Source organism: Pelodiscus sinensis, chromosome 4 (genome assembly GCF_052426305.1).
Source record: "Pelodiscus sinensis isolate ZL-2025 chromosome 4, ASM5242630v1, whole genome shotgun sequence".
NCBI lineage: Eukaryota > Metazoa > Chordata > Testudines > Trionychidae > Pelodiscus > Pelodiscus sinensis.
The window spans coordinates 24,838,416-24,851,193 of NC_143055.1; the positions used below are offsets into that span (position 1 = coordinate 24,838,416).

The 12,778-nt window shown below is 44.7% G+C and overlaps 1 protein-coding gene across 6 annotated transcripts in view; it reads right to left on the minus strand.

Annotated features, from left to right (window-relative positions):
- Positions 1-12,778, minus strand: part of EVC (EvC ciliary complex subunit 1) — a 97,492-nt gene that overhangs the window by 29,686 nt on the left and 55,028 nt on the right. For all 6 annotated transcript variants that reach the window (XR_016349392.1, XM_089777804.1, XM_006128204.4 and 3 more), the window contains 2 exons: positions 10,515-10,624; positions 4,505-4,715 (listed from right to left, as the gene is read on the minus strand). Coding sequence is in view for 5 of the 6 variants with exons in the window: in XM_089777804.1 (XP_089633930.1) it covers positions 4,505-4,715; positions 10,515-10,624 (321 nt within the window). In the remaining variant the exon portion in view is untranslated. The remainder of the gene's footprint in view (positions 1-4,504; positions 4,716-10,514; positions 10,625-12,778) is intronic.

Sequence of the window (12,778 nt, forward strand, 5' to 3'; positions counted from 1 at the left end):
TCCTTGGGATGAGCACACTACTCAGCTTCCCCCAGCTAAGTCATAAGAACAGCTATACTGGGTCAAACCAAAGGTCCATCTAGCCCAGTATCCTGTCTGCCGACAATGGCCAATGCCAGATGCCCCAGAGGGAGTGAAAAGAACAGGGAGTCATCAAGTGATCCCTCTCCTATCACTCATTCCCAGCATTTGACAGAGACTAGGGACACCATTCCTACCCATCCTGGCTAATAGCCATGGATGGATCTAACCTCCATGAATTTATCTAGTTCTTTCTTGATCCCTGTTAGAATCCCAGTCTTCAACTCCTCTGACAAGGAGTTCCACAGATTGTGTGAAGGCAAACTTCTTTTTGTTTGTTTTAAACTGCTACCTATGAATTTCATCTGGCGACCCCTAGTTCTTATGTTATGGGGACAAGTAAATAACTTTTCCTTATTCACTTTTTTCACACCAGTTACGATTTTATAGACCTCTATCATATCTCCCTCCCCCCCCCCTTAGTCTCCTCTTTTCTAAGCTGAAAAGTACCAGGCTTTTCAATCTCTCTTCATATGGGACCCATTCCAAACCCCTCATCACTTTTGTTGCCCTTTTCTGAACCTTTTCCAATGCCAATATATATTTTTTGAGACGAGGCAACCACATCTGTATGCAGTTTTAAAGATGTGGGAGTACCATGGTTTTATATAGATGTAATAAGTCCATTGATCAATAAGTCCATTGATCTTAATAGCTCTATCAAAGTGGAATGTGACACTACTGCATGTGGTTTATAAAGGAAATTTTCTTCATCCCTACAACAAAGCTGCCTGTGGCTATATCTAGGTCTGGCACCCTCGAGTGATGGGGGAGTGGTTGTGTATTTAGAATGTTCATCCTGTGTACTATCAGGGAGTAATGTGCTGCTGAAGGGGCCATCTTTCAGATTAAATTTGAAAATGAAGTATTGACCACTTTCGGTAGCTGGGGGAAGCTGAGTAGTTTGCTCATCTCAATGACATGTCTTTAATCTAATCTGGGTAGCTACTATTATTTACCAGTTTCGGGTGTGGTGTGTGTTTTTTTTTTTTTTTTTTTTTTTTTTTTTAAAATCCATCTTGTCCTAAACTGTTAAGTTTTTCCAGGCACTATTAAATGGATGCTGTTTCACCCCAGAAGCAGCTGCACTTTGGATTTGACTGAAGCAATTCTTATATGGAAAGTAGGTAAAGGCACTATGTAAGAGCTAATCTCAAGCACTCAAATCGGATGCAGGTGAAGCAGTATACTCTAAGGTCTTGTATACTAGTAATGCAAAACACCTATTTTAGAAGGAAAGAATGGAACACTGAGGCACATTTTAAACACATTTAATAGAAGCCAGAGGCTGTGTCTACACTGCACCCCTTTTCCGGAAAAGGGATGCAGATGAGACAAGTCGGAATTGCAAATGAAGCAGGGATTTAAATATCCCCTGCTCCAATTTGCATGAACATGGCTGCCGCTTTTTTCCAGCTTGGGGCTTTGCCGGCAAAAAACACCAGTCTAGACGGGGATCTTTCAGAAAATAAAGCCTTTTCCGAAAGGTCCCTTATCCCTCTTAAAATCAGGAATAAGGGACATTTCGGAAAAGGCTTTATTTTCCGAAAGATCCCCATCTAGACTGGCGCTTTTTTCCGGCAAAGCCCCCAACCGGAAAAAAGCGGCAGCCATGTTCATGCAAATGGAGCGGGGGATATTTAAATCCCCGCTTCATTTGCAATTCTGACTTGTCTTATCTGCATCCCTTTTCCGGAAAAGGGGTGCAGTGTAGACACAGCCAGAGAGAATAAGTAAAAAGACTTTCTTTAGAGGAACTGCAGGCACTGTAATTATTTCTCTTCCCCATGACTCTGTCTGGTATAAAGACTATTTGCTTATTTCATACCTATTAGTGATGGCATGCTGCATATGTGCAGCAAAATAAAGATTTGTTAGATCCCAAGAAGTCCTCAAAATTGGGAACACTGAAAAGAGGAACGGGGAAGTCCTGTGACACCTTAGAGACTAACAAACTATATATACAATACAGTATCATGAGCTTTTGTGGGCAAAACCCACTTGTTCAGATGAGCTCATTCTCTCATATCTATGAGAGAGAGACTTATTTTTAAAGTCTGTAACTTTAAAAACAAGAGGAAGGTATTGTCATAGCAGACAGCTTTCACGAGAAATAGTTCAGTGTTTAAAAATATGTTGTGTGGGGCTCAGATTATTCAGATGAGTTCAGTGACTACAGTAGATTTCAAATCCTTCAGATCGAGTCCTTATGCTGTGACATCTTGTCCTTTCATGTCAAGATGTCATGCTAATATGTAAGAGAGTAGGATGGAATAAAACAGGAACAAGACTGAAGAGTGAGTGTACATGAAAACAGCATTTCAAATAAATATTATTTAGAATGAAATGTGGGGCACTTTTCTTTTGAGGATAAGTTTCCTACAACATAAAATTAATCTGGCAGCTGCCTGAAGTACCTCACAGGAAGTAAGAAATGAGAGTAGAAAAACTATAACTACCCACAGGTATTCTGCAGGGTGTCAGTGCCCATATTACTGCTGGATTGTTTTGATACATCTTTATTTTTAACTCAGGCAGATGCTTCTCTCTCTCTCTCTCTCTCTCTCTTTCTCTCTCTCTCCTTAAGCCACCAGGAATTTTATTTATCGTTTTTTGTTTTTTTTAACGAGGCACAAATGTCATCTCATCATAGTTGAACTTCAGATTTGTGTTTTCCTGAATGACATTTACATTTTTATACTAAATTAGAAGATTCATTGCACCCAATTTGCTATGTAGCAGCACATCTAAAATGGCAAATGCCCAAATTTAAATGAGTTTTAAAATATACTGTAAAAGCAAAGAATTTACAGACTGTCAGACAAATCTAAGTTGCGCCCTACCATCCTTGCTCATCTAAAGGGTCTGATTTTTAGCTCTGGAGAATTCATATTCAAATTCTTGGATTTTTTTTCATTTTTTTTTTTTCATTTTTTTTTTTTTTTTAATACTTGACTCCTTCCCCTTTCTATTGTGGTAGTGGGAATCATTAAGGCTATGTCTAGAATAGGTAGAATTTTTGAAAGAGGATATGCAAATTCTGTGGGAATTTGCTATCTTCTTCTGATCTCACTTTTGAAAGAAGATCTTTCGGAACGAAAGTAGTCTGGATGTGGGGGGTTTTTCGAACCCCCCCCTTTTAAAAAAGCTCTTCCTTAAAAAAGGTTTACACATTTTTTTCCTAAAAGGGTCCCCCCCTCCCGAAAAAATGCATCCAGACTACTTTCACTTTTGAAAGATCCTCTTTTGAAAGTGAGATCCTCTTTTGAAAAAATATCCTCTTTCGAAAAAAAACCCATAGTTTAGATGCGCTCAAGGTGCCGTTCTTGGCACTCATTTAGAAGGTCAATCTGTGGCTGGCCTCTGCATAGCAGGACAAGAGGGGAAGGGCAAAAAGAATGCTCCTTACGTGCCCTGCACCTGTTCTATACAGAATTCTATTGGAGAACAGATTCCCTGCTACAGATCAATGTTCATATGTGTATCAAGTGGGAGGTATGCTAAATGCAAAAACAGGAGGAATGTAGTGAAAATATGCTTGTTTTTCTCAGTTTTAATCTAAGGCATTATGTATAATATCCATGATTCTTACATTCAATAATACTTTAATGGACAAATCAAGCTATACTGAAGAGGTATCCAATTTATCCTGGGATCTGGTTGCAAACAGATTAGTTGACCTTCCCACTTAAGATACGGAATGAATGATGGAGTCCAATAATAGGCAGCCAATTGAAGAAAGACTAGTTTGGGTCTGAGGTTCACAGAAGCTTACTCATCTGCTACAGGTAGTTAGATTCTGAAGCCAATCTCCATAGAGGGCTTATAGCTACCATGTGCTTCACAGGAATTCGACCTCATGGAATGAGGTGTAACAGTTAACTCGAACTAATGACTTAGTTTGAGTTAACGTTTGACTGCCTCGTGTAGCTGCGGGCAGTTAGTTTGGACTAAGGAGATTTAAAAATAGTGCCCGGACGGGAAGATGCAAATAAAGCCCGGGATATTTAAATCCTGGGCTTCGTTTGCAACTTTGAATGCCTACATTAGCCTCCCTAGTTCGAACTAGGGGGCTAGTGTAGACATACCCTAAGAAACCTAGTTTCTATTGCAACGATGATGCTTGTGCTACAGCAACTTACATGTCAATGATGGGTACATTTTTGAATTGAGGGTATTCTTTTTCCTTGTGGTCTTTAATTTCTTGGGACTCCCAAGGCTGCTTTCAATAACGAACATCATATAAGACATGCATCTGACGAAGTGGGTCTTTGCCCACGAAAGCTTATGCTCCTACACTTCAGTTAGTCTATAAGGTGCCACAGGACTCCTCGTCGCTTTTGCAGATTCAGACTAACACGGCTACCCCTCTGATACATATAAGACAAGAACTGCAGCAAAAATGGTCAGGAAGCATAAATACCATTGCTTTCTGTAGTTGCCAGTGGTGCTCATCTTGACAGTGTGAGGAACTCTGTTGAAGAGTATGTTGCTCTCTTAACTCCTGAAACAAGCTTTTCTTTTGGGACATTTTCATGTGAGTCAGAATAGCCATAGCTACGTTTCGGACAGCTAACCTTCTGAGAACTGAACTTAGCAAGAGCCTGTGTTTCTGTAATATGTATTCAGCAGACCTGTGAAAGGGACCATTGGATTTTAATCACCATTTATCAGATGAACGACTTTATTTTGTGTATTTACATTCAATAATGACAGCCCATAGATGAAAGAGTTATACCAAATACTATGCATGTCTCGTAGGTCTGTCATACAAACTATATCCCGGAATACTTTGCCAGTTTTACAGTTCAGTGGTCACTGACAGTTTTCCAATTTTGTAGTGATAAAATAGAAAGAAAAATATGAGGGAAAGAAATGAAAAAGCCCATATATAGGAGTAAAAGGTCTTGTCCTGAGATTTGAAATAAGATGGAAAGTGCATATAGTTGGATATAAGAGAAAGCTATTCCAAAGTTCATGAGGTGCAGAACACTTTTGCAGCCAGCAGTGATGGTACTGTGTGGTGAGACAGAGAGCAGGCAAGTGTTAATCGAGTGGACGGGAGCAGCTAGACGAAGTTCATGGTACATTTTAAGACAGAGAGGACAATTCTGAACCATTCCCTGTTATGGAGGGAGAGCTAATGGAGTTGACTGAGGTTGTGGGGAAGGTAGGTATGCTTTCATGTGTTAGAAGGGTACAGAAAGCTTATGCCACGTAATGGAAACTACGAATGTGGACGTCACAGAGAAAAGAATTGCAACAGAGAAAATAAGCTATTTTGGAGTATATTTCTTTACTTCAAAATAGTGCATCCACACAACAAATGCCAATCGAAATAGAGCGTCCACACATATTGGAACCTCAATCACATTTAATGCCCCCTGGAAGCACTTCAGGCAGGCATCAGGACAGCAGTCACTTCCTGTAGCTGCTTCCTGAGGCTCGTGCTTAAAGAGACCTCTATAACCGTGTCTTGGGCTCCTCTCTTTTGCCTACCTCCTGAAGGGACAGCAAACTCATTCCACTGCCTGTCTGGTTGCTCTTGTGGACACACAGCACTTCTGCCATGGAGCGGGACCTGCTGGAAAGCAGTCGCCAGCTCCTAACTCTCATGATGCACCTCCTGGTGCAGTTTTTGCAGGCTGCTCTTGTGGCACTGCAGAATCTGGACCCGCAGCTCTCTGTGGGTCACATCCTCACCTCTCTGCATGTGCTGCTCATGCAGTACAGCCCCTCCCAGCCTCCCTTGTGCACCACTGCTTCTGGTGACTGGCCACCAGTTCAAACTGGTGGGACCGGATCATCAAGGAGCAGTGGGATGACCAGCAATGGCTACACATGCAGAACTTCCACATGCAGAAGGACTCCTTTATGCAGCTCTGTGAGTGGCCTGCATCTGTCCTCAGGCAACAGGACACCCACATGCAACCTACCATCCTCCTTTAGGAGGGGGTCACCATCGCACTGTGGAAGCTCATCATGCTGGACAGCTACTGATTCATCAGGAACCAGTTCAGCATGGGGAGATTGACCATCGGGGCCATGGTCATGCAGGTATAGCACTCTTACGATGTTATTAGGAGGGAGGTGAACTGCTGGAATGGAGTTCTCTGGGGAGAGGGTTGGTAATGATGGAAGTACCCTCCTTAGGCGTTTTTTCAGTCCTACCTTTCATAAAGCCCTGCCGGGGGATGGGACAAGCTCAGGTTTGGTCCTGGTGTAGGGAGAAGGCGGCTGGGCTTGAGGAATATTCAAGGGCTCTGGCAATTCCCTGTTTCTCTCCTTCTACAGGTGGTGAGAGCAATCAACACCATCCTGCTGTGCCAGCTCATCCTCCTGGGTGATGTGGACCCCATTGTCACCGGCTTTGCTGCCATGGGCTTCCCCAACTGCAGGGGGATGGGGACATTGATGGCACCCACATCCCTGTCCCGGCTACTGACCATCAGACATCCGACTACTTTAATTGCAAGGGGCACTTTTCTGCATGCTATCATGGACCAGCATGGCCACTTCACGAACATTAATGTCGGGTGGTTGCGAAAGGTGTATGATACCTCCATCTTTAGGAACTCTAGCCTGTTCCAGAAGATGTACACTGGCACTTTTTTCCTCGACTACACCGTCAGGGATGTGGACATGCCCATGTGCATAGTGGGGGACGCTGCCTACCCTATACTCCCATGGCTTATGAAGCCCTATGCTGTACCCCTGGACTCCACAAAGGAACAGTTTAATACCAGGCTCAGCAGGAGCTGCATGATAGTGGAAGACGCCAGAAGGTGCCCTAAAGGGAGGTTCTGCTGCTTCCTCACCTGGCTGGAACTTGACAAATGGAATGTCCCCCTAGTGGTGTCAACCTGCTGTGTCCTGCACAATATCTGTGAAAATAAAGGGGAGATGTTCCTGACAGGGTGGAGTGCAGAGGCCGAGAGGCTCGTCAGGGCCTTTGAGTAGCTGTGCACGGCTGCCATCTGAAAGGCCCATCGGGGCTGTGTGTATCCAAGAGGCCCTGAGGGAGATTTTCATACAAGGGAACCTGTGAGACTCTCCCGAGGCTTCTCCACAAGGGGCATCTGCAGTTCCCAAGTGTGCTTTTCCTTCTTTACCGCCCCCCCCTTCCCCTCTGAGGAAAATAAACCAGACCTTTTGTTTTCAAAGAATGAACTGTTGTATTTGAGGTAAATGTAACTGGGGAGGGACTGGGGAAAGAACCTGGGAGGGGGAGGAAAAGCTCATGGATGGGGCTGGGAGTGGCACCTGCCTCAGGCGGTCCCACCACCTTTTGAGCAGGGCCCTTGGTGGCCACAGGGGAAGTTAAGGGGAGAAGCCGGAGGAGCGGAAACAGGAGTGGGCCGGGAGGGGGGCGAGGGAGGTGGAAGGGGAGCTTCTGGATCATTCTGTGGCAGAGAGACCAGGCGGTCCACGGGCCTGTTGGGCCAGCTCCAGACAGGTGTTATGGCACAGCTCCTGGTCCGCTTCCCATTGCTGGTCCTGCCAGTTCAGAGAGCACTGGAGGCCACATAGGGCAGGACATGTGTTCCCACTCAAGGTCCTCACGAGGTCATCTGTGGCGGCAGCTCCCATAGGGTCAGGAGGTGTTCAGGGAGTCTCACTCACAGCTAATCCAACTGTGAAAAACAAAGAGAAGGGCAATCATCCCGAGAGACAGTGTGTGCCTGAAGCCTATCCCTCGTTTCTGAGCTGACGCCGGGAAGTCTCGGGTCCCCTGAAGGCAATGTGCTTTGAGCAAGGCTATCTGGACTGGAAGGACCTCAAGGGGAGTCTCGCTTCCCCCATGACCCAGGGACAAGCAGGGATGGGGGTGACAGGGTGGCTTGGTGTCCCCAGTGCCATGCATACACTGGGTCTGGTAGTGGTGGTATTCCACAGGGAGAGAACTTCTCTCCTTCTCCACTGAAGGAGAGGAAGGGGAGGATATTAGGGGGGAGGTGTGTCTGAGTGGCAGCTTGCCATGAAGGCTGCTACTGGGGTCTCCTTCACTTCCTTTCCCTCCCAGCAGGGTCTTGGAGCAGGGACTTGGTGTCCTCTGCCTTGTCATGCGTACCCAGGAGTGGGTGCTGCCCTGAGAGAATGGGCATGCCCGTGTGCCATGCACAGCGCTGCTGTGTGTGTGTGTCCTGACCCCATCCTCCTTAGTGGTCCCACCTCAGAGTCGGGAGTAAAGGAAGCCTCTCCAGAAACCCTGTGAGTAGAAGTACAAAGATCCTCCGAGGCAGCCTCATTATAGCTATCTGCTCCATGTGCACCCAACTGCACAGGCTGCGGCGCAATCCCCAGGCTGAGAAGGCCGAGTGAGGAGAGTGCAGCCCCTCACTGCCCACCACCTGCCCTATTGTGTGTCTAGGGAAAGTAATGAAGCTCACCTGATGGGCCTTCTCCACCATCATCCAATCCCTGGGTGACATTCTGGGAAGGTGGTACTGGCTCCAGGAACTGGCCGAACTCCTGCCTAGGCATGGTGGTGTCAGCAGACTGCTCCTCCTCTTCCTGGGCATCACCAGCCCACAGTCCACAAGGGAGAGGATAGGAGGGACAGATACTCCTGCCCCCCTCCCAGCATGAGGTAGAGCTGATCAAAGTAAGGACAGGTCTGGGGTACTGCCCCTGAGTGGGAGCTGTGCTCCCAGGCCTTTGTGTAGTCCTGCCTGAACTCCTTGCCCTTCATATGTACCTACCTGCTCCTGGGGGCACATGTGTCCTCTCTGGCCAAGGCTGTGAGCCATCCAGCCATAGCTCTTGGTATTCCTGCGTCTGGTATGGAGATCCTGCAGCTTAGCCTCCTCTCCCCAGATCTCAATGAAATCCAGGATCTCCACATCCTGACCCTTTTCTGTCCTCGGGCAGAGGCTTGGGAGCTGCCTGCAGCACTACTGGCATCCATGGAGGGTTCAGGAGGCATGCTGGGTCTTCCATAGCAGCACGGAAGGCAGCGATGGTGGCTACTGCTATGTGGCACATAGCTGGCAGGACCTGCATTGTGCCACAAGCCCTTTCTCCTGTGGCTGCAGCTTTAAGGGCTGCAGCGCAAGGGGAACTATAGAGTTCTGATGAGTGTGGATAAAGTGGCCACCTGGGCACCTGTGGGAAGCTCTGGAGGCCACTTATTTTGAAATAGGCATTATTCCTCATAGAATGAGGGTTACAGAATTTAGAAAAAGCTGCCCGTTATTTCAAAATTATTTTGAAATAACAGGCTTGCTGCGTAGACACTCACTTTGTTATTTTTAAATAACACTGCTGTGTAGATGTGCTTTTGGTGTCTCAATAAAAAAAGACACAGAGTTGAGTTGATTGAAAAGGCTACTTCTGCCCAAGGGAACTGTACCTCTCTGGGGGTATGTCTACACTACCATCCTAGTTCAAACTAGGGTGGTTAATGTAGTCATTCGAAGTTGCAAATGAAGCCCGGGATTTAAATATCCCGGGCTTCATTTGCATCTTGCCGGGCACCGCCATTTTTAAATCCCCGTTAGTGATGAGTCCGTGCCTGCGGCTACATGCGGCACGGAGTAGGTAGTTCGAATTAGGCTTTCTAATGGAACGAGGTGTAATGGTAGTTCGAATTAGCCTAATTCGAACTACCTACTCTATGCCGCGTGTGACCGCGGGCACGGAGTCCGCACTAACGGGGATTTAAAAATGGCGGCACCCGGCAAGATGCAAATGAAGCCCGGGATATTTAAATCCCGGGCTTTATTTGCAACTTTGAATGACTACATTAACCACCTTAGTTCGAACTAGGGTGGTAGTGTAGACATACCCTGAGATATCTAGCTGAAAGAGAGGAGATGAAGTTGTACATTTTCTTCAAGACGGGAAGAGTGGTCAGGAAGAAATAAGTGATATCAACAGATATGGATAGTCGTGAACCAAGTTGAAAGCACCGAAGATAAAGGTCAAGAGAAAAGAGCAGTTTACTGGGCATTTCATCTTATGGGAGGCTATGGAAAAGGTCAGTGCATAGCAGGAGCCCTGCCCTGCTATAAAGTGACAGAGAAATTCAGTTCCTAGAGAGAAGTCAAACTTATGAATGAAAAGTTAGGGAAGATTCAGAAACCAGAGTAAACGTACTGAGATCAAAGCCTCTGATAAACCATAGATTGTCCTTCTATTAGGGAAGGTCTGTCACTGTTTAACCCAACAGAATCAACTAGTAAGCATTAAAATGACACAGCAAGGATATTTGCTTGTCTTTGTCATAGGATTCTTGCAGTTTTAGCTAGTGAGAAAATAAATCATACAGTTGAAAACCTATGGTAACACTCTCTCTCTCTCTCTCTCTCTCTCTCTGTATGACTAACTGAAGAGTCTCCTTTCATCACTCCCCACCGAAGCCTGGATTATCTTTGAGTTTTTTGTTACACCTGCAGTTTTACAGCATTACTTAGTGATAAGACCATACTCACTCCTCACTGAGGCCACCTAATCGGCTTAAAACACCTTGAATAATCTTCTCGTGTTTCTCAGACAGGTGTTTTTGCATCACAGCAGATAAAGCATACTCCTTGGTCCATAGCTAAGAGAAGAGGGAGGAAACCCACAATATTAAATTTCCTCGTATTAATTACTTTACAATGGTGCTATACTGTGAATTGGTATTTTATTCTGAAATGTAGACAAAGGGAGTCTCTGTACGGACTTCAGTAGGATTTGGATCAGGGCTCAGATGTGCTTTATGTTGGTTTGACTTGGTGATCTCCATTTGTCTGTTTAGCTACCTTCTGTCAGACAGGCACACTCATATTTTAATTAATGATGACTGTGAGCTTCAAAGATGGGGATGGGTTTTTTTTTTGGGGGGGGGAGGGAATGGGGAACACAAAATAAAATCTCACCTGAAGGCCAATGTGTTTTTTACTTTCCCTGTATAAGGTGAAAATTTTGTCCTCTTGCATCAGACGACATTCCATACAGAGAGCAAGGGTAAGAGTGAGGTAATATATTTTATTGGACCATATTTTATTACCTCTCCCACCTTGTCACTCTAATATCTTGAGACCAACAGGCTACACTAATACTATCCCTTTCATACAGTTGACAAGGTAAGGAAGAGAGTGTCTATTAGTTAGAAAAAGAGAATGGGGTCTGGACTTACATATTCAATTTATCACTTACCCACTGTGTTGCTTTGAACAGAGTTTAATTTACTGGTGTCTCAATTTACTTATCTGTGCCATAAAATGTACATGAACTCCTCCTTCCCTGGCTCTCCCAATGCAATTTGTTTGATCTATGTCTGTCTTTTAGACTGTAAAGATTTTGGGCAGAGATTGTCCGTAACTTAGTATTTTGCAGCAGTAAACATACTGTTTGTGTACATTGGAACTTAAGCCCTAGGTTCTTCTGTTGCTACAGGCCGAAATGTATTCTCTAATATTTGATGGATTAAATTAACAAGGAGACTCTCAATATTTTCCAATACATTCCAAACAGACTGTAAACAAGCCAAGTGACTCAGAATGCTTGCTAAGAAGGGAAATACATTCATTGCTATTTATTGTTTGTTGAGAATCAAATCCACGTATAAGGGTAAGTAAACTTCCCCTCAGAGAAAATGAGTGTGTCATATTCTGAGGTGAGAACATCTAGCACAAAATCTAAACCTAAATAAGGATAAAGATTCTTGCGATGACTCCTTGGAAAAAAGGACAATTGAGAAGCTGTGTCCAGAGTTTCCTCTCAATGAAAACCTTTGCAAACAGGCTTGAATAAAGAACTAGTCATGTAGGTCCAGATCCTCAGTCATAAAAGAGAGGAACACATCAGTGAAAAAGGGAGTGTGCACAAAAGTGGCATGATGCCTCCTTTGTGCTCCTATCCTCTGTTAGCTCTGCACTGGTCGGGTACAGCCTCCAGCCACAGAACAGAGCTATATAGAGGCTTCTTTAAATGATATCAATGGCCAAAGACAACAAGTGGGCTATGCAGGAGTCCAGGGACCCCTCATTATGTCCCCTTTCTCCAGGTCAACCTGCTGCCTCAATGGCTACAGTAGGAATCCACTTATTCACCACTTCAGAGTTGTTTTGGATCACGGATGCGACACACAGTCAAGAGACATCCAAAGTCAAAAGAGAATTTGGTCCATAGTCAGATGAAGTGTTTGGCAGGCAAACTGAAAGGGGAGATGTGGAGAGAAGTCTGGCTTCTCTGTTGCACTGAGCTTCCATAGCTGTACCAGCTTCTTAGGGAGCTGTGTAAGTTAGTCACCATTCCTACCCATCCTGGCTAATAGCTACTGATGGACCTAACCTTCATGAATTCCTCAGGCTGACCATGCGCTGTGTGAAGAAAAACTTTTGTTTGTTTTAAACCTGCTACCTATTAATTTCATTTGGTGACCCCTAGTTCTTATATTATGGGAACAAGTACGTAATTTTTCCTTATTCACTTTTTCCACATCAGTTATGATTTTATAGACCTCTATCATATCCCCCCTTAGTCTCCTCTTTTCTAAGCTGAAAAGTCCAAGTCTTTTTAATCTCTCTTCATATGTGACCCGTTCCAAACCCCTAATCATTATTGTTGCCTTTTTCTGAACCTTAATAATTAGCTTGACTTACTTGGGCGAGTAGTTATTTCAAAATAGTGGCACCGGAGTATACACACTACTACTATTTTGAAAGAACTATTTCAAAATTAGTGTTATTCTTCGAGGAAGGCAGGAGTA